Below are 24,663 nucleotides of genomic sequence, written 5' to 3'. Positions count from 1 at the left end.
CGCCCGCCCGCCCTCAGCCACCCGCGCGCCCCGCTCGGAAAGCTCGGGTGCACTTGCTGCGCCCCGCCCGCCGGCGCAGAGTCGCTGCGGGGACACACGTGGGTTCTGGGCCCACGCACACTTGCTGCGCTCCCACTCCGGGGAGCTCGGAAGCGACGAGCCCCCACCCTGATTCCCGGGTACCCGCGCCACACTTGCCGGGCGCACAGCTCCAGAAGGCGCACTCGGGAGAGGCTTGGGGACCCGCCGGAGGGGAAGGCACTGACCCGGTGCGACCCCGCAGGGCAGGTGCACTGCGGCAGAGGACCCCCGACCCTGAAACTCACCCAGCAGCCCCTAGTTCCTGGCTCCGGGTCTGGGCAGAGCCGACGCCCAGACTTCCAGCGATCTGGGCGGGGTGGGTGCTGAGACGGGGCGGGTCAGGGCCGGAGGGGTGGGCCGCCGCTGCGCGCGCCCAGACGCCGACGAGGAGCCAGCGGCTCCAGGGTACTGAGGGGGGCGCTGCACGCCCGGCCCGCGCGGGGTGGAGAGGCGAGGCTGAAACTGCCAAGAAGGGAAACGCTTGCCCCCCTCGCGGAGCTTCCTGGCTCAGACCAGCGGCAGAAGTGTCCAATCTAGCAGCTCCTGGGCCAGGACTCGAGGCCCATTCCCTTCCTTCTCCCTTTTCCACCTGTGCTCCTCGCTCCGGAGGCTTCATGGGGAAGTGGGGGGTGGAGGGGGGAGAGTCTGTCGGAGATGCTCCTGGGAACGCTCGACCCTTCATCGAACAAACATCTGAGAACAAGTCAGCAACGAGGAGTTATCCTTAGAACCTCCCTGTTCTTCCCTGCCATATTTAAATACACCTCCGTCCCGTGACTATTAGCCTGAATGTCTTTCCAACCCACCATGCCTGTCTGTTTCCATCACCATATCTCCCTTGGCTCCTGTAGAAGCTTTTCACCTGGGTTCTCGCTACTCACCTCCAGCATCTCAATTCTCCACAAAGCAGTCAGTCATCATTTCAAACCACAAGTCTGATGTGTCATGGCCGTTTAAATCCCTCCTTTGTTAGACTCAAATCTGGGCACTGATATGCGAGCCTTGCAGAAAGCAGTTCAACAGGCAGAGAAAAGAGGGGAGGAGAAGTGCAGAGAGATGGAGGTGTGAAGTCATGACACATTCAGGTTTCCCTGTCAAGGCTCCCGGGTTCTGTACAAATACCCAAAGCACTGCCTCTTCTCTCCTTACTGGGATGGCAACACAACCCTGTGAGATAAACACAGCAAGCTGCTCTCCCATTATTTTACAAGCGAGCAAGCCAGTTTGTGGGAGGGCCCAAGTGCAGTGGTTAAGAGCACAGGCACTGTAGTCAGATTCTCTTGGGTTGTAAACACAACTCTGCACCAATCCAGCGGAAGTGTAAAACACTTAACTTTTCTGATCCTTGATTTCCTTGCCTACCAAATAGGATTATTTTAACTCAATCAATCCCTACCTGCTATAACTCATGTAAGATGCTTAGGATAGGATGTGGGCACTTCGGAGATGCTCAATAAACATTAGCTGTTTTGATTGCAACGGGTTCTGAGGGGGGGGAAATTGCTTTCTTCTACACATTTCTGAATTATAGGAAGCATGCCCTAATATTTAACAATTCTACAGAGCTGATTTTGTACAGGTCACATTTATAAGTGTTTCTGCATACATTAACTCTTTTTAGCTCTGTTAACAATCCCGTAAGGTAAGGACTATTATTATTCTCATTTTACAGATAGAGAAACGGGAACAGAAAGGTAAGGGACTTATCCAAGACCACACGGGAATGTGAACCCCAATAGACTGCCTCCAAGAGATTGTGTCAGTCTGTCCCTTGGCAGTTTTTAATCTTCCAAGAAATGCTTTGATCAGGTTGATTTTTATTCCTCAATAATGGCTGGAACAGATACTCAGTTCCGTTTCCTAGCACAGAAGAATGAGGCCAAGCCAGGAGCACAGTGCTGAGAGCTCAGCTCCCAGAGTTACTCCCCCGTCCTCAGGCTCACCCCGGGGAACAGGGCTCCATGGACTATTTTGAGCTGTCCCTAACATGGTTAAAGATCACAAACCTCTGTCCCTTCTCTTTGTCAGATGTTTTTTACATGAAGGGAAAGAGAAGCAGAAAAAGCACCCAAGCTAGAAATAATTCAGGGAGCTAAACTGGAAGGGTGTCAAGTAAGAGAAAGACTCAGAGGGCAAGTCAGGAGTTGAAAGGAACAGTGAAAAAGAAGACAACTTAGACTTCTGGCTTCCATCACAGATGGAGAGAGTGAGAAGAGCACAATTACCACATGATTAGTAGCTTAAGAGATGACTAGGTAATCTATAAAACTATAAATTTTGTTGAACCCAGCAGAGAGCTATGGTCGCCAAGCAACAAAATCCCTGCAGTCCACAGACAGGAGCTTCCAAGAAGACACAAGATGCAGCTCCTGGTACACTGGGGAGGTGGGAGGTGAGTCTCAGTGCAAGCAGGGAATGAGTTCAATGCAATTTTTATTGAATTGGTAAAGGCCCACTGTGGCTAGCAAGACAATACAGAATCTGTGGAATCACAAACTTTAAAAGTATGTAATTAGTGGCATTAAATAAAAAGGGAATAAAGGAATTATAGGCCATTTCTCACCCAAGAAGTTATATGACCCGAAGGTCTAAGGTTAGAAGACAACAGACTGACATCTTTTTTTTTTTTTTTTTAAAGATTTATTTATTTATTCATACAGAACTGGGGTACAGGCCAGAGATGCGGAGGGTGAGAGGATTCACCAGAGACAGAGTGGGGAGCAGAACAGGCAGATCGACGAAGTACACTGCTGAGGGGAGCAGCGGGCGGGTCAGGAGAGGTCTGCCACGCCATGTGGTCACCTCCGGGGCAGGCGGGAATCGAACTCATGCGGAAGCGGCTTTAGATTCTCAGTGCTGTGCTTTAACCCGCTGCGCCACCAGGGAGGGCCCAGACTGACATCTTTAAAATGCTGAAAGGAAAAGCTGTCAACCTGCAATTCTATATCCTGCAAAATTATCTTTCAAAACTTGAAGGAGATATAAACACTCTCTCCCAAAGAACAAAAATGGAAAACTCATGACCAGTAGATCAGCACTACAAGAAATAATCAAGAAATTTCAAGGGGCAGAAAGGATATGATGCCAGGGTCTACATAGAGAAATTAAGTTGTCCTGGAATGAATGGAATGGTAAATATAAGAGACTTTTTTGTTTCAATCATCTTAAAAGATAACTGGCCACCTGAAGCAAAAACAGTAACAATAAATTGTGGGTACATAGTATTTACAAAAGTAAAATTATGGCAATAACAATAGTATAAATGGTAGAATGGGGAATTGGAAATAGACTGTTGAAGGATCCTTACACTATATAAGAAATGATTATAATATGAAGGTTGTGATTGGAGATATGTATTATAAATGCAAAGGCCACCACTAGACATTTTTAAAAGAGGTCTAGTAATCAGGTAACAGTGGAGATGAAATGGGTGGAGGGACCACGCTGGGCCTTTTTACTTCAACATGACCTGTTGACGGTGTCAAGGTGGCAAAGTGCTGACTTTTTCACCGGGACCTGTGTTCAAGATTATCAATACAGCTGGCAATTTTGAGGGGTAAAATCAGAGAAAGGCAGGCCTGCTTCCCGCTTTTCGTAACAGTGCTGGGACTGTGTTCCTCCACTACAACACAGACCTCTGTGTGTGGCCTGTGCCTCTGGGAGGCTGGTCCCATTGTCATTCTTAGGGACAGAACCAACCACAAATATACTGGTGTTCCTATTATTTGGTGTGCTACACGAAGCAATGAACTACTTGGTCAGTAAATCTTATTGTATGCTTTTGGTACCTATGATGCTGAAGTTTCTCCCGATCAAAACATAACTAAATTCAAAGTAAGGAAGAAAAGAGGAAAAATAGAAAAAAGGACAGTGGAAAAATAGAAAACAAATAACAACATGGAAGCTTTTCATCAACTGCATCAATACAGGACAGAATGAAAAGTTAACAAAGGGTTCATTAAAAGACAGAAATTAGTATATTGGAGAAAGAGCAAGAGGCAATACTGTGCTGTCTGCAAGAAACCCAACTAAACAATAAAGAAATAAATCTGTTGATGGAGTAAGGTACACCATACAGATGAATCAAAGCACGTTGGGGGGGCAATATTAGTGTCAGACAAAGTAGACTGTAAAAGAAGGAAGATTAGCAGGAATGAAGAGGGAGATCACATAAGAATAAAGGTTCAATTCACGAAGAAGATAATAATCATTAATGTTTACATACCTAATAACAAAACTCCACCAACACATGAAGCACAAGAAGAAACAGCAAAAATTGTATTACACTTCTTAGAAAATTCAACACGTCTCTTAACAGTCAACAAGTAAACAAACAACAAAAAGTAGAAATCTAGAAGACCTGAACCCTATCAACTAACTTGTTCTGATTTACTTTTTGTAACATTTTACCCACAACAGCAGACTAAACATATTTTTCAATTGCACAGAAAACATTTACCAAGATACATCCTATTCTGTGCCATTAAACACACCGCAACCAATTTAAGCTCATTTAAATCATACAACATAGTTTCATGAATATAACAGAATAAAAATATACACAGTAACAGGATGATGTCTACAAAATACCCCAATACTTGCAAATAAAAGCCACCACTTTTGCCCTCCCTGGTGGCGCAGCGGTTGGAGCACAGCACTAAGAAGTTAGAGCCACTTCTGCATTAGTTCGATCCCCCAGAGGTGACCACATGGTGCGGCAGACCTCTCCTGACCCGCCCGCTGCTCCCCTCAGCAGGCACTTCATCAGTCGGCCTGTTCTGTTCCCCGCTCTGTCTCTGGTGAGTCCTCTCACTGCCCCTTCACCTCTGACCTGTACCCCAGTTCTGTATGCCAAAATAAATAAATCTTTAAAAAAACAAAAAAACTCACACGGGAAATAGAAAAATCTTTCGAACTGAATAAAACTGAACAGCAGCAGCCAGACACCAACACAGCCCCCAGCGCCCCTTGCCTTCTGTATTTCATGTCTTTGTGTACTCCCCTCTCACACCGCCAAATTTATACTTTGTGACCCTTAAGATATGGTATCACATTCCACAAGTGGGATTAAAAGAAAAAGAGCATGGCTGCCATCTCTCTTTATTGCCCGGATCACTCATTGGGGAAGCAAGCTGCCATGTCCTCAACAGAGGCCTGCCTGGCAGGGAAGCAAGGATTCCATCCAGCAGCCAGGGAAGAGTGGAGGACTGCCAGCAGCACAGGCTTGAGACAGGGCTCAGATCCCCAGCCCCAGCTGAGCCTACAGATGCCGCAGCCTTGAGCCCCCGAGGCTGGATCTTCAGCTAGAGCATCCCTGTTTCCTGAGGCTCAAAACCTTTAAGGTAATAATAACTTCTTGTTTAAAACTGCTACGTTGGGAGATAACACGCTGTTTAGCAATAGATAAGTTGCGTTACCAATGCAGACTGGGCCCTGGGCAGAGGGCCGCCGTAGCGCCTGCCACTCGGGCGGGTGGCATGAGACCTGACCTTGGGGAGAGTGCGGTGGCAGCCTCGTGCACCTGGGAAGAGCTGGTAATGGGAGCCCGGGCCTTTGAGGCGACTGCCAGGCGTGCAGGGAAAGCAGAGAGGTACACTGGAAGAGGGGCACAGACCAAAGTCTAGTAACTCTGCTGCTGGCAGTAAAGAGGAAAGCGAAAATTGTGCTGATGAGCTGGGTGTTGGAGTTAAGGATATTTCCAAGTAAAGCGTTAAAGGCACCACCTGGCTTCATGCTGCAGGAGGAGGAGGATCTCCAGTGGAAGCAACGTTACCTCCTGCAGGACTGGGGATTGGTCTGGATTTTTGATTGTCAGAACTGGAGAGGTTGCTACCAGTATCAGTTCTTGCCAACATGTCACTAGGGCTCAGGTTGAGAAGCCCTGAACTGAAGGGAAGAGCTTTTATTTTTTTTTAAGATTTATTTATTTATTCGTACAGAACTGGGGTGCAGGCCAGAGATGCGGAGGGTGAGAGGATTCACCAAGGACAGAGTGGGGAGCAGAACTGGTAGATCGAGGAAGTACACTGTTGAGGGGAGCAGCAGGCAGGTCAGGAGAGGTCTGCCTCGCCATGCGGATCTCCTCCAGGGCAGGCGGGGATCGAACTCACGTGGAAGTGTCTTAAGCTTCTTTATGCAGTGCTTTAACCCGCTGTGCCACCAGGGAGGGCCCGGGAAGAGCTTTTAAACATGAAGGAGCTGGGATTTCATGGTAAGAAATTCTCAGTCTCTCCAAATGATAAATGATGATAAAATTCAGGAATGGCTTCCTAGCAGAGCTCAAATTCAGGCCACTGCTAGCAAGACATGGTGCAAAAATGAAACTGGGTGGTCCCCAGGGAAAGGGGAAATTCCAGGTTCTCTGCCCCACCGGGAAGGTGGGTGGAGCTGAGCAGAGGAAAGAAGAGAAGAGAAGGAATCTGAGAAGAAGGAAGCAGGTTGGAGAGCCAGAGGAGACCTGAGGAAGCCACATGGAGCAGAGGGAGCCATGTGAAGAAACCGGGTTTATTCCTTGGCCCTGGACTGGTTGAAAGAGATGTGGGTGAGAGACCCGCGGGGAGCTTGACTATGGCGGTGTTTATATTGATTTTGATTTTGCTCTTTTCCTCCCAGACTTGTCTGGCCATTTCTGATCCTTTTCTCTGGGTCCTGGCCAGAAGGTGATTGAGCCTTGAGACAGCTTTCAGGCCTTGCTTTGGGCCACTCCCTTTGGGTGAACTTCTACCCATGAAGGGATGGGTAACTTCAGGTGTTTGATTTGGAAAATAAATTCTTTGTCTTCTGTGTTGTATACTCACTGTATTAAAGTTCCTTTTCATCAAAGTCTTATATGTTTTTTCTTGTTGCGGCAGATGGCAGAGCCCATTTTGAGCAGGCAGGTTTGGGGGTTCAGTGGTGCCCCTCTCTCCCTGCTCTGTAACAAAACTAGAATGTAACTATTTTGCCTGCATCTCAGAGAGAAGGCCACGCCTGAGTCCCACTCAGACAAGACTGCCAGGAAGCTACAGGTGTGCTCCACAGATGTCTGCATCAAACAATGGAGATTCTAGAAAGCATAAGGGTTTAGCCTCTTAGTCACTGCAGCAGGAGCCTAACCAGAGAAGAGCTTATCTTTTCCTAAAGAGATTGTGGGCAGGGCTTCTGCCTACTAGCGTGCCCTGAATGTGATTTCGGGTGACTCACGAGTTCTTAAAAGGATTACACGATCATAAACATCTTCAGCTTTGACTTACAGAGACAAAAGTTCTACCCTGAACAGAGGGCTTCTATTTCTCAAAAAGACATAGTAGAGATGCATTTCGCTCTGTCCCGCTCACAAAATACAGTCTTGAGAGCTGGGCCTTTCCTATAAAACAAACATGGCAGCCCATCTGGGGACCCCGCTACTCAGGGGACACAGTGCAGGTCTCCAGGATTCCATTTTTCTGGGGTCTCAAAGAAACCTGCAACCATTTCGGAAATGCCAAACAGGCACAGATAGAAACTGCCACCAGGAAAAGTCTGTTCTTTCTTGTCAAAGGACAGGAAAAGGTGCACGATACAAGACACAGTTCTCTGACAAGCAACAGCCCACTCCAACAAAGCCCTCACCCCCAATCTCCACTGGTGGGAAGGGGTGAAATCAAGAGGGAAAGGCCTAGAGTTCAGTCTTTGTAGTGTGGTAAAAAGGGGTGCCTCCAGGTGGTGACAGGGGAGCCCAGGTGAGGTGCCGGGGCTTCACGGCTACGCAGCAATAACCAGCACCTCTGACGCACCACATACAGGAGGCCAAGAGTGGGGCCTCCGTGCACCCCTCTGTCCAGCAGTAACAAGACAATCCTCTTTTCCCCCACAGGGTGGTGCTAGCCAGGCCCGTGACAAGCCTGGACTTCACTCCCACCTGCTGGTAAAGGTGGCACCCCCTGTTGTCTCACTGGCCCAGCTTCAGTAAACTTGACACTGCATCAGAGGGCCAAGGACCAAGGGGCAGCGGAGGTGTCTTATCTCCTTGGAGAAGAGGAGACCATCCGTCGATGCCAATATGCAGGTAGTAATGATGTTGGAATTATCTGACAAGGACTTTCAAACAATCCTTATAAAAATGCTTCAACAAGCAATTACAAATATTCTCAATGCGGGGGGGGGGACACAGAAAATCTCAGGAAAAATAGAAGATACAAATAAGAATCAAATGGAAATCTTTGGTTTGCTTTCGGCTTAACTTGCAAGCCAGGGGCCAGGCTGGTGGCGGTGGCCATAAACAGTGTGGAGGAGCCTGGTGCCTGGGGAGCGGCTACGCGCTTGCACGAGGGCACTCGGGGTGATCGGAGCAGTCTATGTATTGATTTTGGTGGTTATATAATATGTACTTGTCAACTCCTAGAACGGTACACTAGAAAGGCAATTTTTTTTAGATTTATTTATTTATGCATACAGAGCTGGAGTACAGGCCAGAGGTGCAGGGGGGTGAGAGGATTCACCAGAGCCAGACTGGGGAGCAGAATAGGCAAACTGACGAAGTACACTGCTGAGGGGAGCAGCGGGCAGACAGGAGAGGTCTGCCGCGCCACGTGGGTCACCTCCGGGGCCAGGGATCAAACTCACTGAAATAGCTGCGGCCAGCTTGCAGTGCTGTGTCCTAACCCCCTTGCGCCACCAGGGAGGGCCAGAAAGACGATTTTTACCCCCAGTAAGGCTCACTTTAAAGAAACTAACATGCAAACCAGGAGAGAACACAGAAGAATGGACTCTCACACCTATGAGGATAGATCTTTTCTGAAAAGTTCAAGAAGAAAGAAATTGTGGGGACAGTATGGGGAAAGTGGGATCCCAGAGCATTATCATGACATAAAGTGGTGAGGCCACTGTTGAAAACTGCATGGTGGGCTCAAAACGTTAAAAACCGGACCAGCTGGCCATTCTACTGCAGGGCATGCACCCTAGAGAGTTAAAAGAGTCACAAAGGAAGATGTGCACACCAGGGCTCAACGTAGCATTCATCACAACACCGAGGTGGACGTACCCCTGTTCCCCGAGGGAGTGATAAACAAAAGATGGCACAAACACCCCTCAGCACCCAAGCGACGGGTTCCGGGACCCCCAAGGATGCCCATAGCCACGCATGCTCGCTCCCTTCCGTACAACGGCACGGAACCTGCATAGAACGCGCACACACGCTCCCATACGCAAGTTACCTTGGGTTACTTATAATATGGAATGTGGTGTAAATGCAATGGCAATAGTTGTTTTTTTTTAAATATTTTATTTATTTATGCACGCAAGAATGGGGGTACAGGCCAGAGGTGTGGAGTGGGGGGTGAGGGGACTCCCTAGAGACAGAGTGGGGAGCAGAACAAGAGGATCTACTGAAATCCACTACTGAGGGAGCAGAGGGCAGGTCAGGGGGGGTTGGCTGCACCAGGTGGGTCAGCTGGGGATCGAACTCGTGCCGCAGTGGCTGCAGATAGTTTCACAGAGCTGTGCTTGCATGCACTGTGCCTTCAGGGAGGGCCCAATACAAGGGAGACATGAGGAGAAGAAAGCCGCCACGTGCTCAGTTTGGACAGTCCTTACCAGCTGTGTGACATTCACGCCCCACGAATGGCTTTTCCCATATAGATGAAGGATGGAACAAGATGGGGTATGGAAAACTGACTTGGGAGCCACTGCCGGGTACTGAGAACTCCCTGGCCCTTGGGGATGAGCTGCTTAGACTCAAAGGGAGAGACGCAGGTGGCAGGTGACGGTGGGAGATGCGGAATGGGACGAGGTAGCCAGAGCCAGACGGCAGGCGCCAGGGCCGCCTTCAGCCACTCTGCCTCCGCTACCCTGTTCGCAGCCCCGGGGCCGCCAGGACAAACTGCATGTTCCTCAGCCTGCCGCTGGCTGTGGCCCAGAAGAAGGCAGAGCAGAGGCGGCGACCTGGAAGGGAGGCCTGGAGGACGCTGGCTCGCCTGCCCCAGCCCCTCGGCCTGCCCGGGCCTCCCCTCCCTGCCAGCACCACTCAGCTCCTGTCAGCTGGCCTCTGGCTCTGGATGCTCTGAGGTGCTGGTGCCCGGCAGGCTGTGCGAGAACCAGCGGCCCCTGCCACCCTGCCCCTGGCACCCGGGAGTGCCCGGGCTCACCTGGTAATTCTGGTTGGTTGGTTTGTCTTTTAATGTTCTGAGGACCACCATACTGTTCTCTGCAGCGGCCACGTCATTTCGCATTTGAGTGTTCGGTGAACACTTTGGCTCCTCCGTCAGACATATGCTCGATGAGTACTTTCTGCTAGACTGTGGCTTATCATTCCATTTGTAATGGTCTTTTAAAGAGCAGATTCTTAATATGAAGTCCAATTTGTCACTGCTTTATGGGTTATAGTGGGGCCACATCAGGCCCTGAGCAGTCTGCGTCTTGCTGCCTGTTCACTGCCACTCTTGGCTCTGACTTTCTACTCCAGCAACACACAGCTCTTTGTAAATCCCTTCCACACCTACGTTGTTTGAATTCCCCCTCTTTTAAGGCGCCCTGCCCTCCTCACGCCCTTTTGCCTGGCCAGCTTTCCCTCCCCTTCATTTCTCATCTCCACCTCAACAAAGGCCTCCTGGCTTCCTCAGCTGGTCCTCCATGTTGCCCAAGATCATGCTCTGTATTTCATTCTTTTTCAAAAACCACGTGGGCACCTATTCCCTGCCAAGCACTGTTGTAGGCTCTGAGAGGTTATCCGTGAATAAAAGACAGAAATCTTTGCCTTTGAGGCGCCAGCCCACACACCAGAGGTGCCTGCCCTCCCGCTCTGCACCTGCTGACAGCAGGCAGCCTCTGCCCACCAGGTGGGACACAGTGGGTCCCGCACCTGGGTGCCAGGGGCAGGGTGGCAGGGGCCGATGGTTCTGGCGCAGCCTCCCGGGCACCAGCACCTCAGAGCATCCAGAGCCAGAGGCCAGCTGATAGGAGCTGAGTGGTGGTGGTAGGGAGGGGAGGCCTGGGCGGGCGGGCCAGCATGCCTCCCCTCCAGGTCGCCCCCTCTGCTCTGCCTTCTTCTGGGCCACAGCCGCAGCCTGTCTAACCCCCCAACACTCCCACCCCTCACTAGAATAATAAAGGACATCTGTATGTCAAAGCTTCCCTGAAATCCAGGCCTGGGCTGCAGCCCGGGGAGGCAGAGTTGCGTGCTGCCTGAGAGCACTCACCTCTCTGCCCAAGAAGCGTCCAGGGGTACAAAACGGTGTCCACACTGGGCTGGGCTCCAGCTGGGCCCGCTGAGTGGGGTGGTGCTGGAGAAGCTGTTTCTGACCAGCTTCAGGTTGATCTGATGCGGCCGCTGGGCACTAGGGCTCAGCACAGCCTGCGTCCTGGTCTCCCCACCTCTCCCTCTGCCCTTGTCTCCTGCACCCACCCTCTCCCCTCCCCTCATTTCCTTCAGGTCTCTGCCAAATCTCACCCTGGTGGTGAATATTTGCCATCCCACCCCTCTCACAGAGCAAATACTCGACCTCTGTCCTCACGCCCCCTCTGCCCACACAGTCACTTCCATCTGATCTGACAGCGGGATGCTGGAACTGACTCATAGGCTTACAAAACCCTGTTACACTTTAAAAACTCTGTAGGCTGGTTGTTAAGCGCAGCCATCATTAAAAATTAAATTAGGTAAACTTAATTAAGTTAATGACATTAAGAACAAAGGTGAAAATGCTCAGACTCATCATTTCTAATCTTTTTATTACCTTTCACTTATCTGTATTCTTGATTCTTTATGTCTATAGGACTATAGTAGAGATAGATACTACATGCTGGTAACCACATAGTATATCCTGTGTGTAGCCAGCTCTGCCTTCAGTGAGATCGGTAGCTTGAAATCAGCCATGACGGGAGTATTTATACCCCAGGACTAGGTAGATGAGATAAGTCAGGCTTGGATATACTGTTATGTTGATTGTGTAGACCAAGGTCAATTCCATCCACCAACTACTTTTGTAAATAAAATTTTATTGGCATACAGCTATGCCAGGCCCACTCATTTGCATATTATCTCTGTTGCTTTCACACAACAAAGGCTGAGTTACTTAGTTGCAACCATAAGGCTTTCAAAGTTTAGCCTATTTACTCTGGCCCTTTACAGAAGGAACATGAAGATCCCTGGTTCAGCTTTAAGAAATTAAGGGAGGACATGTTAACAGTGCAGGTTAAATATAAACTTGTGTCTGTCTATAGCTGTTACATTGTAAATAGCAACACAGACAAAACTGAAAACATACTTCCAGTATTTGATAACTGTGAGCCAACACAGCAAATAAGTCCATCACATCATTGAATGATTGCAATTACATCTTGCTCTTTCACTTTCTCTTATTCTTCTTTTCTTAAAGATGTATTTATTTAAAAAAAAAAGATATATTTATTTGTGCATGCAGAACTGGGGTACAGGCCAGAGATTCAGGGGCGGTGAGAGGATTCACCAGAGACAGAGTGGGGAGCTGAACAGGCAGATCTACTGAAATACACTGCTGAGGGGAGCAGCGGGCTGTCAGGAGCTGCCTGCTGCACCATGTGGGGCACCTCCCTGGCCGGGATTGAACGGGATTGAACTCGTGCTGGTGCTGAAGAGAGCTTCCTGTGCTGTGCTTTAACCCATTCACCACCAGGGAGGGCCCCTCACTTTCTCTTATTCTTTAGCATAAAGTCCACAATCGCTTGGAACGACACTTGTTTGTCCACTACAACCAGAGGTTTGTTATAGACACAAGAGTTAGTCAAAATTCAAGAAAAGAATACTCTAAGGATAAACTGGCTATCTGAAATTTATGAGAGCATTGTCAAGTAGATGCTTCTCCTCCCCTAGACTGTCACTCCTTGAGGGCAAGAGTTTTCTTTCTCCTAGCACTTGGAAGCGACGTGCCACGGGTCAACACAGGGCTTGGGGCTCCCGGTCTCACGTCAGACCCTAGGTTTCCGGCGCCCACCACTACCGAGCTATATAAATTACTCAGTAAGTTATTTAGCTTCTTTGAACCACAGCTTTCTTGTTAACCAAATGGGATGACTGGGTTATCAAGAAACCAAACGTTTGACCTAGCGGGAGGTGGTGTCGGCGAACACAGCTGTGGTTTCCCACAGACGGAGGGTCCTGCTCAACCTCCACCCGGCCACACACACTTTCCCTGGAGACCCAGCCCTGCTGTCACATATTTCAGTGATGTCACAGCCCCCTCCCTGGGCACTCCAGCAGGGCTGGCCTGCTGCTGTCCAGCCTGACTGCTGGCTGAGCGGAGAAAGGCAGGTGCAGACAGTACCTGGGGCCAGTCTTGCTCCAGCTGTCTTTTCGGCCTCAGCCCCAGCATGAGTCCATCAGTCAAGAAGAGACCCGAGAGTAGAGTGATTTCCAAGGTGGGACTCTCCGACTGGGTCTACCCAGGGACCTTAAGGAATCCATCCACACCTAGGACAGGGGCCTTCAGCCTGGTGTGTGTGTGGGGGGGGAGTACATGAGGGGCAGGGGAAGGCCCAGGGGCGCTACCCTTTCCATCCCAAGCCAAGATGCCAGAACTTGGCCAGCCAGGCTCAAGCAATGGGGAGGGTGACGGAGGCCTGTGGTAACGCCCACTCTCTCTCTCTCAGAAGTATGATAAGGAATCACAGGATATTATACAGAAGCCAGTCAGCACAGAAATTGAGCGGAACCGACTTAAAATGGTGAGACGCCCCAGTCTGGTCCCGCTTAGGAGCGCGCTGCTCCCCGATGCCCAGATGAGTGACCCTGGTGGAGTTGGGCCCTGCGCTGAGCTGAGCTGGGCCAAGGCCAGGCTGGGAAGGCTGAAGCTTCTGTTTTTCTGCTTTCCTGACCCTGGCAGGTGATAAAAAACTTGTCGCTCCTGAGAGTCCTCAAGAGCTCGAATCCCCGGATCCAAGAAATGCACACCCTGGCCAAGAGGTGCTGGGACTCACTGATCCGAGTTCCAAGGACTCTCTGTGTCTCCCCCAGGTGAGCTGGCCCACCCATGGCTCCCACCTGGGACCCAATCGCTGTCCTTAGGAGCGGGAATTGTGCTAAGGACTTTAGAAGTGCCTGATTTGCACAAAGGCCCTGCGAGAAAGGTGTATGTGAGCCCCACCTAGTGGGGGAGCTGAGGCTCCAGAGGTAACCGGGTGGTGGGCGAGGCAGAGCCAGGGTGTGAGGTCACTGTCTGGAGGGCAGAGCTGCCGTCAGAGCCAAGGTCATAATCGGCCAGTTGGGGAGCTACAGGCTCCTTCCTTTCTCCGCTCCCATCTCAAGGCAACACACCTCTGGAGCCCCCAGCAGACTCCCCATCCTGCTGAGGCTGTTTCCCATAAATCATGTAAGAATGCTAAGAAAGCTCACATGTATTAGGTGCCTGCAACGACATTCGCAGCATCTCCCCGTTTAGTTTATTTTCACAATAACTCCAGAGGTAGACTGAATTATCCCGGTTTTACACAAGAGGAATCGAAGGTTCGAGACGTTCAGTTTCTTGCCCCAAATCTTGCCCCAGAAAGAGGCAGAATTGAACCTCAGACAGTCTCTCTGGAGGGCGCCACCTGCCTCCTGCTCTGCAGGGCTGCTGTACGATACCAAGCCTGCACGGAGCATCACTCGGTCTGCGGGAATGAGGTCTGCATGATTAGCACTGTCTCCTGGGGCCTGGGGCCTCCCCACGCCCCGGCTCCCACACTTGGCTAGAACAGCGCTGCCACTCTGCAGGGGCCCGGTCATGGCAGATGCCGCTGGGCAGCCCAGCGCCTCTCTGGCCGCCCCCCCACCACCACCACCCTGAGCTGACCTTCCAGACACGGAGTCAGCAGGCACCAGAGCGAAGCATCAATCCCTAGCCCACCCTTCTCCAGCCTTCTCAAGGCACTGCAATCTCTCTTCAAACATCTGCCCCAAACCTCAATTGTGGGGTTGTGGTGAAGGTTTCTCCCAAGGGACAGGGCAGTTGAGATAATGAACCAGAACCCTGAGATTTCTGGAAACACAATCTGAAAAACATAACTGAAACCTCCATGCACTGAAACCAGAGAGGCAGCTCCCCAGCCCTGCGACCTGGTGATACACCCCTACCTCCGGGTATCCCAACCGCTCAAACCTCCCCAGCCTCTCGCACCCCCTGTGCGAATACCTGTCAGAGCCTCTCCTACCAGGCACAGTCCCACTGGGGGGCCTCTAGCTCTCTTAACAGGCTCCCCCCAGCGGGCTGCACAGCATGTGTCTGGGCGCGTAGCGGACCAGGGCTTATTAGTCCTCCTCTGCTGACTGCTGTTCCTCTCCCTGCCAGGAATGATGTGTGCAAGAAAGGGAAACTACATAATGCAGGGCTCCCAGGGGCCACGTACCCCAAGAACAAACTGCAGTGCAAAGGGGAGCCTGGGGAGAGTGAGCCTGAGGGATGGAAGCCCAGGAGGAGGCTGGGGGAGCGGACCAAGGGATCCCCCAGCAGAGAGCGGCTGCCAGAAGAGCAGGCAGAACCTGCCCACCCGAGGACGTGGTCGCAGGACTCTGGCCCTGGGGCCCGCGGGGGGAGACCACCCCTCGGGAACCCCAGGGTGGTCTTCCTGAAGCCCCTCCGACACAGAGCCCCCAAGTGGGGCGCGAAGCAGCCAGAAGAGGCTGGCCAGTGGATGTGGTTCGAAGGGCTGCCCACGCGCGTGCACCTCCCAGGGCCCCGGGTAATGTGCAGATCGTCCGCCCGGCGCTGGGTCAAGCGCTGCTGCACCCGCTTCTGCTCTGCCTCGCTGGAGCTGCCTAGGCACCCCCCCTACAGGGTGTGACATCGCCGCTGGCAGGCCAGGGTGAGGCGCCGCCCCCCCCCGCCCCCCTCCTCACAGGGGCAGAGGTGGCCCCAGAGTCAGCGGGCTCCTGACCCAGCCTCCGGGGCTGGCAGTGCTGGGCGCCCCGCGTCACGCCCAGAAAGGGAAGCCCAGAGGGGCTAAGCCACTGACCAGGCCACACCGCAGGGAGGCAGCAGTGGCGGGTGGGGCTCTGGGAGGAGCAGCACTGCAAGTGCGGGCTCAAGGTGGCACCCCACTGCCTGGAGGCCTCGGCAGGGCCCACAGCTGCTGTGACTCAGAACCTCGCCCAGGGCTGAGCGTGAGTTCAGGGATTTCCAAATGTGGGGGAGAAGTGGTGAAGTGAGGAGCTGCCCAACCCCCTCGGAGCAAATCGACTCTCCATGTTTTATTTATTTAAGCCTCAATAAGGTTATTCTGAGCTCCCGGCGGAAACACCCCGCACCGCCGCGCCTAGGCCTCGCGAGCCCGCTCCCTGGGCGGCAGCGCCCCCTGCGGGCAGCCTCAGCGCCGAACTAACCCGAGGTCTCCGCGGCAGGTGCTGGGTGAGCAAGGGTCCAGCCGGAGCAGCGAGGAGGGGCAGAGACCGCGCTAGATAGATCGACAGAACGGGGTGGGCGGGAAAATACGCGGGTCTACAAATAAAATTTCCCATATGACACGGAACAGTAGCCGCTGGCTCTGCCTGTTTGTCTGGAACTGAAACATGAAGGCAAGAGGCGCTCAGGGAGTGTGACCTCAGCTTCTCCTGCCCAGCCCCAGGCCCTTGAGGGCAGTCAAGAAGTGGACAAAGACGCCAGGGACCTGCACCTCTCCACTGCCTGCGCCCCCTATCCCCAGCTGCTGAACTCTGTGAAGTCACAGAAAGGGCGATTTGCCTGCCTGCTGCTGGTGGCTCTCACAATGGCCCTGTCAACAGAGGGGACCAGGGAGTGGCAGGGGTGGGGCGTGACTGCTGGGCTCACACTGCTAGGAAGAGGGGGGACAAATGAACGCTGATCTAGGTCTCCCACTGGGCGCCATTCCATTTTCAGAAGGGAAAGGCACCAGGGAACATTCAGCCCATCAGGCCCTTGAGCCCCGGTGGCCACATTGGGGTCAATAAACGGTGTCACCTGGGTCTGGAGGTGAGCCCACCTGACTCAGGTGGACCCCGAAAGTGGGTGCTGCCTCTACTGCTCCCATGTGATGAGCCAGGCCCACCTCCCACCCCAGCTGGAGGGGGGGGGGTCACCCTCTGCAGGTAGTGGTGGGCTGGGAGGAGAAAACCTTAAGGACCAAGACAGTGGTTCTTCTAAAGGGAGTCAGGAGGGTGGGAGGAGCCTTAAACTGGAAGGGAGGGCGAAGGATGGATGGAGCGCCCTTGAACCCAAGGCACTGGGCAGCCTTCTCGGGTGCCCTGCTCTGTGACAGGACAACCGTGGTGCTGCTGAGGGAAGGAACGCAACGTTTCCCTGGGGGCTGCCCGCACAGGCAGCCTGAGGGGTGCGGGGTGGGGAGTGGGGGGTGGGGGGCGAGGTACAGCTTGACTTCTCTTCTGGAACTGCTGGGCCCTGTAAGGTAAGGCATGCCAGGGGGTCTGCTGGTGCTCCCAACCTCTGCCAGCCTGTGGGCATCCTGGAACTTCACTTCCCCTCCGTGCACCCCACATTCCCCCCCTCCACTTACCAGAGCAACCCATATCCCCTAGTAAACCTCCACTTTTAGCGCTCCCCATCCAGTCTGCACCCATCCCATCCATTTCCAGAGTCATCTTTATTTCAGTTTCCTGCCTGGACATCCCCAATTCCATGAACATCTGAGAGACCCTTCTATTCCATCTTTCCCCTCAAGCACCTACGATCCCACCCTCCGCTAAGTGAACTGCAGCCCTGCCCAGTTAGCAGCCATGGTCAGGGCAACGGGCTCCCGCCAAAAAACCAAAACCAGTGGGAAGTGGGGGGTGGGGGGCTGCACTAGTCTTCCTGGGAGCCCCAAGAGGAGGCCGGAAAGGCCCGGGCTGGGTAAGCTTGTCTACTTCCGCCCCATCGGAAGCTAGAGCTGGGCCCCTGCTCCCAGCCAGCGGTCAGGAGCCTGTGAGCCTCGGCTGGGAGCAGTGGCCAGGCCGCCAGTGTGGAAGCAAGATCAGCCTGCACTCAAGGGCCCCCACTTTCTTTCCTCCTGACCTTATCTCTACTGCGCTGGTGCTTGGGCCTCTGGCAACCTTTTTCCCACAGTCTGGGTCTCCCCACTACCACCTTCTCTTTGTTTAACCACTCCAAGGCCCCTCTTCTAGGTCTTTACTTGGGCAGTTAACTAAGGAAAAAATTAACTTTAGAGTGTTTGAATCACTGATTCTTATCAAGTCACAAGACTTGAGCCTGTTTCATCTATTTATAAAATGAGGATACTAAGATCCACTTCAGAGGCTTTGAGCAGATCAGGCTTGATGTCGGTGAAGCCGCCATCATTCCCAGGCCCCTAAGGTTAAACAAATGCTTGGCCTTTTTCCATGCCTCCCCCCCAGCCCCACGTGATAATGAAACCCCAAGGCAGGTGCAGGCGGTGTCTCTTATACGCAGCTGAAGAGCTGCCCACTTTCAGGAACTAGCAGCTTTCAAAGGCCTGTCTCGGGTTCACATTCAGGACCTTTCACTGAAAACGGCATTCAGATTACAGAGACTATCTCCCCCCAAACCAGATCATGTACCCCTCAAACGTGATCAGAACACGAAAAGATGAGGCTTTGAGGCAAATAGGCCAGGCTTCCTAGCAGCTGTATGACGGTAGAGAAAGTTGTTCACGCCTAGATCTGTTTCTCTGTCTGCAAAATGAGGGACGTGATGGTGCCTAGCTCATTGGACTAAGTGGCCACTGGCAGTGCTTGCAGGGTTGTGTCAGAAAGCAACAATGGCTTCAGCGCCGGAGTGGGTGGAGACCAGTGTGTTTGTCTGGGCAAGTCAGGAAACTGGGTGACAGGAGGACGTCCAAGGCCTAGCAGAGGGGCTGCAGGTAGGCGGGTGGGCCAGAGGAGTTCCCTGCACTTAGTATTTTAGCCACTAGGAGAATAATCTGGGATCCAGGCAAGCAGGTGGGCTAATAATTCTTGACAGCTCCCTTGGCTGGCTCTGCGGAGGTCTCGGTCCCAGCTGAGGCATTAAAGACTAATATAGGCAGACACAAAGTCGTGGAAAATACTGTATTTATATACCTAGGAAGGAGAGCCGCAAGCCCCTCACAGAAAACACCTGCCCCAAGGAAAATTCTTAGCAGCAAATTCCCATCTCCCTCGGCACTATCAACACAGCTCAAGCGGCGAGGGCAGGCACCCGCGGTTCCCTCGCCACTGGAGAATTCCAAGTAAGGCCGGAAAAAGGAACTACTGCCCGAGTTCTAGCGAGAGCTGGGGTGTCTGGTCATTCCTTGAGAACAGGCAGTGACTCAACTGTGAGGGTAAGACTGGGAGCGATGGGTACTGGGATTCTTCTCTGGGTCGTTCTCTGCTATGCTGAAAGCTGGCAGCAGGGTGAGGCCCAGCAGAGAGAACTGGGAGAAAGTCAGTCACGGATTCATGGGTGCGCACGAGTGGAGCAGGGCGCAGGCTGCGCACGTCCCTTGTGCTTGATGCTTCCGCCTGCCGCCGCTCCCTGGCAGCAGCTAATACTGTGCACCACATCTCTTTCTGGGGCTCTGGATCTGGAAACCGTTTCTCCAAGAGAAGAGCTGTGGTTCGGCAACATGGCAAAGGTAAGTGCTGTCCCAGGGAGGTAAGACAGAAGACTGGAAGAGCAGTTTGCTCCAATCATATATCCTTGATTTTTTTTTTCTTTTTAAAAATAACAGGCTGGTGTCAGGTATGATGGCTCAAGAGTGACATGGTTCCAATTCTGTTATTCCCCTGAAAGAGGTCCCCTCGCTGACCTCCTGGGTACCAAGGCTTCGGCAGACAGAGGCCATCCTGCAGCTGTGATCTGCTTCTACCTGCCTTCTTCACAGGCCTCACTATCTCTCCCTCACCAACAGAGACTTCACATTTGCAGGGTTCCTTTCAGACCCGGGCCCAACCTCATCTGGAGGTTCTGAACAGCCCAACGTGTTGGGGTGGTGGTGAGTGTGCCAAGTGCCCAGCAGGGTACCCAAAGGACCCCATTCTAGACATTGGATTTAGGGGCTGAGTTGAGGGGGATCTCCTTGAGCTCCGTCCGCATGCACAGGTACTCCCCGATGACAGCCATGAGTGCTATGCACACGGCCTGCACCAGCCACCAGGTCAGCGCCGAGGGGAACCGGGAGCTGTAGAACCAGCAGCCCAGGAGGTGAAAGAAATGGACAGTGACAGTGAAATCCAGACACTGCTTCCCTCGCCGGATGAAGTACAGCAAGCCCAGGGCACTGTGGGGAGAGGACAGCAGCGAGTCGTCACTGGGTTGCCGGCTTTAGACTGTTATTTGGGGACAGGCAGCAGAGTGTTCAGAAGCAAGTGAGAGAAATGTAAAGCAAGGGTTACAAAATAAGATGTCTACAGGACCCCGGCGGCTAGGTCGAACAAGTGCAAAAAGTATGAGCTTGACGATAAATGTCAATTGTTGCAGGGAGCCTTGGGACTGATGGGGACTGCAGCACTCTGAAGCATACAAGATCCTTCTAGAGTGGTAACAACAGCTGCTTGCAACTGGGCAAATCGCCATGCTCGAAGGTTGGCTTAGAGTCAAATCATCTTTCCATTTTTCAAGAGAAGCCAGAAATCTGGATTTATTTTTATATAAAATATCCTGATTTTTCAACTCACTGAAAAAATATTTTTAAATACCATGTGTGGGCTGACATCAGTGTGAGCCAAACAGAACATATATAGGAGCCAAATTAGGTCAAAACGCAACAGTTTTCCACCTTGAATAGAAGGTCAAGAATAACATACAAGATGCTGTTCTAGGTATGTCCTGTGAATTAATTCATTGACTCCTTATCAGTACGAGGTGGGTAACATTAGCTTCCCTTTCCTCATGAGGAAACTGGAGTTCAGGCAGATTAACTTGTCCACAGTCTCTAGACTAGAGGTAAAGGTGAGGTTCAGAGCCAAGTGAGTCTGCCTCCAGAGCCTGAGATCTTAACTGCTAGGATAAAGCGCCTCTCAAGAAACAGGCAATGGTCCTGAGCGAGCTTAGATGTTACCCAGCCACACCTCTCAGTGTGAGTGACGGGGAGCCCAGGCCCTGGGAGGAGGGAGAAATGTGGCATGCAGACCAAGACTAGAACCCAGTTCTCCTGACTCCCACTTCTTTCCTCACTTCATTCAACTCCAGGGATGTGATCTGAGAACAGAAGTTGTCCCACAGGCCACATGCACAGTGACACAGGAGCTTCCCAGCTACAGCTATCTCAGAACAGTGATAGCAGATGACCTGTGATGGAGCCAGTCCCAGAACTAGCCTCTTGAGTACACCATTCCCCAGAACAAGCAGTCTGCACACACCCAAATTTAGAAAGTCCATTCCAGTGCAAGACCCCAGAAGCTAGAGAGCAACACTGGCCATACTCACCAGGTGAGGGCGTTGAGGACAAAGGACATCATGGAGAGCCGGCCTGGAGGGGTGGAAAAGCCCAGGATCTGAAGAAGAGTCACAAAGGGAAAATGCTAGAGAAGTGTGTTGGCAGAGCTCCAGGCCCTAGGGTCCTGCGGGCCTCCAAGGAACACACATACTTCCCAGAGCAGAGACAGCACCGCCACCCCACCCCTGTCACCTGTGTGACAACCCAGCTCCACAAGGTGTTTTCACAGACATCCATCATGGTATCTTATTTGAGCGGTCACAACAGCTGGGAAAAAATAATTACCTCATCTTACAAAGGAGAAATAAAAACTCAAGAATTGCCCAAAGTGTGTAAATGGTAAGTTCAAGCATCCATTTTCGTGAGGTCATTCAAACACTGCCGCCCTGGTCCCTTAGTATGGTCTTGGGTTGCTACTCCATTAGTGGTGACTTTAATAAAATTTTTAGGATCTTGCTGTTTAGGAAAATTCTAGACCTCTGGTCTAGAATTCAGGTTGTACGCATAAGATGGCTCTTTGACAAACATCCAGGATGCCCACATGCCCTTTCCAGGAGGACAGAGGCTCCCAAGAGGCTACAGTTGATGAGGCACTTGGGGCCTGCACAATATCTTGACAAAAAACTACTGAATACCAAATACCTGCACAAAACTCTTAGCTCACAAAGGCCTTCAACATCCATCACCTCATATTATTCTCCCAACAACCTTGCAGCTATTATCGTCCCTCTTAAAACTCTTTTCAGGTAACGAAGACCAAAAGTCCAACCTTGGTCTCCTGGCTCCAAGAACAGTGTTCATGACCCTGTAACCTATCTCAGGTCTCCATTATACATAACAAAGCACGTCCATATCTTAGGCCCTCTGACCTAACATCTTGCTGGCTATTCTCCCAGTTTCCAGAAGAAGAACCAGGCTCAAAAAGGTGAAGCCACTTGTCTCAAGCTCCACAAGCAGTGTGTTTGGACCTAGAGAGGTCACTAAGCCTTTCGAAATCCAACTTACAGGCTCTTTGCAGCCCTGGTCCTCTACTGGTCTCATGACTTTGCAGGCAGGAAAACTGAAGCTCAAAGAGGTGACAACACTTGCCCCAGGCCATCAAGAAGTAAATAGAACTTAAAGGGAAGCCAAAGTCCAGGCACTTTCCATCTAACCCCTGGGAATGTTCTTTTATCCCTTCTCTGCCACAATCTGCCAAGTGACAATCTGGGGCTCAGCGCAGAGTTCACTTCCTCCAAGTGTCAGGAGATGTACCAGCATACCTGGGCTGCACACCTGTTTGTTAGAACATCCAGGTCCTGTCCATTGTACTAATGGACCTCTGTCATTCGTCATTCCATTTATAGATGGGGCACCCGAGACTCAGAAAAGTAAGATCCCTTTCCTAGGGCCACAAGTGAGGAAAGGTGGCACCGGAGGTCTAGAGCCCAACAGTGTCAGATCACAAACTCTCCCCATCCCCGCGGACAGGTGAGGCCGAAGCTCTGCCCGTGCGGATCGTACCTGGTCGTCGAACACCTGGTCCAGCGAAGGGCTGCTGTGCACCAGAGCGTCCACCAGTGCCAGCCACAAGCCCAGCGAGCCGTAGTAGACGGTCTGCATGAGGACGATCTGCGACAGGATGAGTAACGGGTCCCAAACGTAGCTGCGGAACTGGCCCGCCATGCCGGCCAGCGGGCCCCGGCGCCGCCGCGACCCGAGTCAGCGCCGCCGCGCCATGGACCGCGGACGTTCACGGCACCTGAGAGGACACACACTGGGCCTCAGCCGGCAGGCCGTCACCATGGCAACCCCGACCCGCCCGGGGGGGGGGACAGGGGTGGAGGGGGCGAGCCCCTTCTAGGAACTGGAGGGACAGCGAGGTGGACATCTCCTCCCGAGGCGAGGAGGAATCAATCCTGCTCAGCCCGGAGGCCCAGCTCCCGCCCGCACTTGAGCTCCTTCGGAGTCCACTCACCGTTGACCGACTCGAGGATCCAAGCGTCGGGGCGCGGCCCAGCCTCACCCGCGGGCCCCCCAAACAACACTGACAGACAGAACCATGGAGGAGAGGCCCTGGCTGCCTAGAGAGGCAAGCTCCTTCGGACCGCCGCAGCCGCAGCGACTGCGTAGGAAGGAAGCATTTCCGGGGAAGGCGGCGGAGAGGCGGGGCTAGTATTGCGCAGGCGTACTGGCAGCCAGCTCCGTGGAGGCCCCTAACGCGTGGGGAGGGCCTCGGGAAGCGGAGTGCGCACATGCGCAAAGTGAAGAATGAAGGCGAACGGAAGTGAGGCTTGAGAGCCGTAGAGCTCGACTGCCCTCTAGAGGGGAATCTTGAAGAACAGGGGACGACTGGGGAAGATAGAAGAAGGGTGGCCAAGGAGGAGAGAAAGATGTTCGAGACTTAATGAGATGATGAAGGTTGACCCTGTTTTCAGTCTGGTTTCGTCATGTTTATTTTCTTTAGTTAAACTCTGGAATAAATGTGAAGCTGCCAACTCTTCCACATTTGATTTCGCCATTCTCCCCAGTTTACATATTAACTAAGGGCGGAGAAGGAAAACAACGTACTAAGGACACTGAGTTAGTGCAATCAGGATTAGAATTCCGGTGCTTCCTACAGCGTTGATTTCAAGCCTACTGGGTGCCAGGAAGAGTTGGGCACTATCAAATGAGAAGGTCCGGGTCCTCAGACACAACCAGAGTAGTGGGTATTTTCTATTAGGGGGTAGCCGGTGCGGGTAGGCACAGCTCTTAGTAAGTGATAGCTGGGGGCAGAGCTTGACTCTGCTTTACCTTAGGACTGTTTGTCTCTTCTTTCTCCTGAGTCCAAATAATGTGGTCAGGAAATATTTATCGAATGAGTCAACAGAGAAAGGGCAACAACAAGTTGATGAGTCACTTTATTTCTGCACCAGCCTACCCAAACCCTTCAGTTTCATTGATCTAGGTTCCCCTTCTCCCCAGTGGGAAAAGAGGGAAGCAACTAAAACCCAGGGGAACTCGGGGTGTTAGAGCCAGCTGCTCCAACTGGGTGGCTAGCAAGCTACTTCCTTCTTTAAACCTCAGTTTCTCTGTGTAGGAAATGAGGAGTGGACACGATTAATGTTTTCCAACATGCAATCTACCCTTCATTCATTATTTTACCAATAAAAAAACCTTATCAAAGACCCAGGTAACTGCCAATCAGGACTGTTAGACAGCAGGTGATAACTGTTATCACTTTGAGTTGATACAATTCCAGACAAAAGTTAAGAAACTTGAGACTTTATCAAGTGTAAGTATGTGATTGCCCTTATTTTAAAATAT

At 52.0% G+C, this 24,663-nt stretch overlaps 3 protein-coding genes across 6 annotated transcripts in view; 1 reads left to right on the top strand and 2 right to left on the bottom strand.

The window, feature by feature from the left end:
* Positions 1-424, bottom strand: part of DBNDD2 (dysbindin (dystrobrevin binding protein 1) domain containing 2) — a 4,993-nt gene extending 4,569 nt beyond the window's left edge. Inside the window, exon 1 of one of the 2 annotated variants that reach the window (XM_012728328.1) lies at positions 327-424. The gene's annotated coding sequence lies outside the window, so the exon portion shown is untranslated. The remainder of the gene's footprint in view (positions 1-326) is intronic. The other variant, XM_012728325.1, reaches the window with a different exon arrangement.
* Positions 1-23,498, bottom strand: part of SYS1 (Sys1 golgi trafficking protein) — a 25,558-nt gene extending 2,060 nt beyond the window's left edge. The window contains exons 1-4 of one of the 3 annotated variants that reach the window (XM_012728330.1): positions 23,333-23,498; positions 22,879-23,116; positions 21,366-21,433; positions 1,010-1,082 (exon numbers count right to left, since the gene is read on the bottom strand). In XM_012728330.1, coding sequence (XP_012583784.1) covers positions 1,025-1,082; positions 21,366-21,433; positions 22,879-23,040 — 288 coding nt within the window. In that variant the 5' untranslated portion in view covers positions 23,041-23,116; positions 23,333-23,498 and the 3' untranslated portion in view covers positions 1,010-1,024. Of the gene's footprint in view, positions 1-1,009; positions 1,083-19,016; positions 20,218-21,365; positions 21,434-22,878; positions 23,117-23,332 lie in introns of those variants that run through there. The other 2 variants (XM_012728329.1, XM_012728331.1) reach the window with 2 other exon arrangements.
* TP53TG5 (TP53 target 5) lies at positions 13,153-15,828 on the top strand. Its single transcript, XM_004687028.2, has 4 exons — positions 13,153-13,428; positions 13,660-13,734; positions 13,893-14,023; positions 15,336-15,828. The coding sequence occupies exons 1-4, from the start codon at positions 13,381-13,383 to the stop codon at positions 15,826-15,828; spliced, it is 747 nt and encodes a 248-aa protein (XP_004687085.1). The 5' UTR covers positions 13,153-13,380.
* Positions 23,499-24,663: the final 1,165 nt, after the last annotated feature.

The sequence above is a fragment of the Condylura cristata genome, unplaced genomic scaffold, assembly GCF_000260355.1.
Source record: "Condylura cristata isolate star-nosed mole 26May11 unplaced genomic scaffold, ConCri1.0 scaffold00022, whole genome shotgun sequence".
NCBI classification, from domain to species: domain Eukaryota; kingdom Metazoa; phylum Chordata; class Mammalia; order Eulipotyphla; family Talpidae; genus Condylura; species Condylura cristata.
Note: the sequence above shows the minus strand (reverse complement) of the source record. Positions and strands in the feature narration are given on the sequence as shown.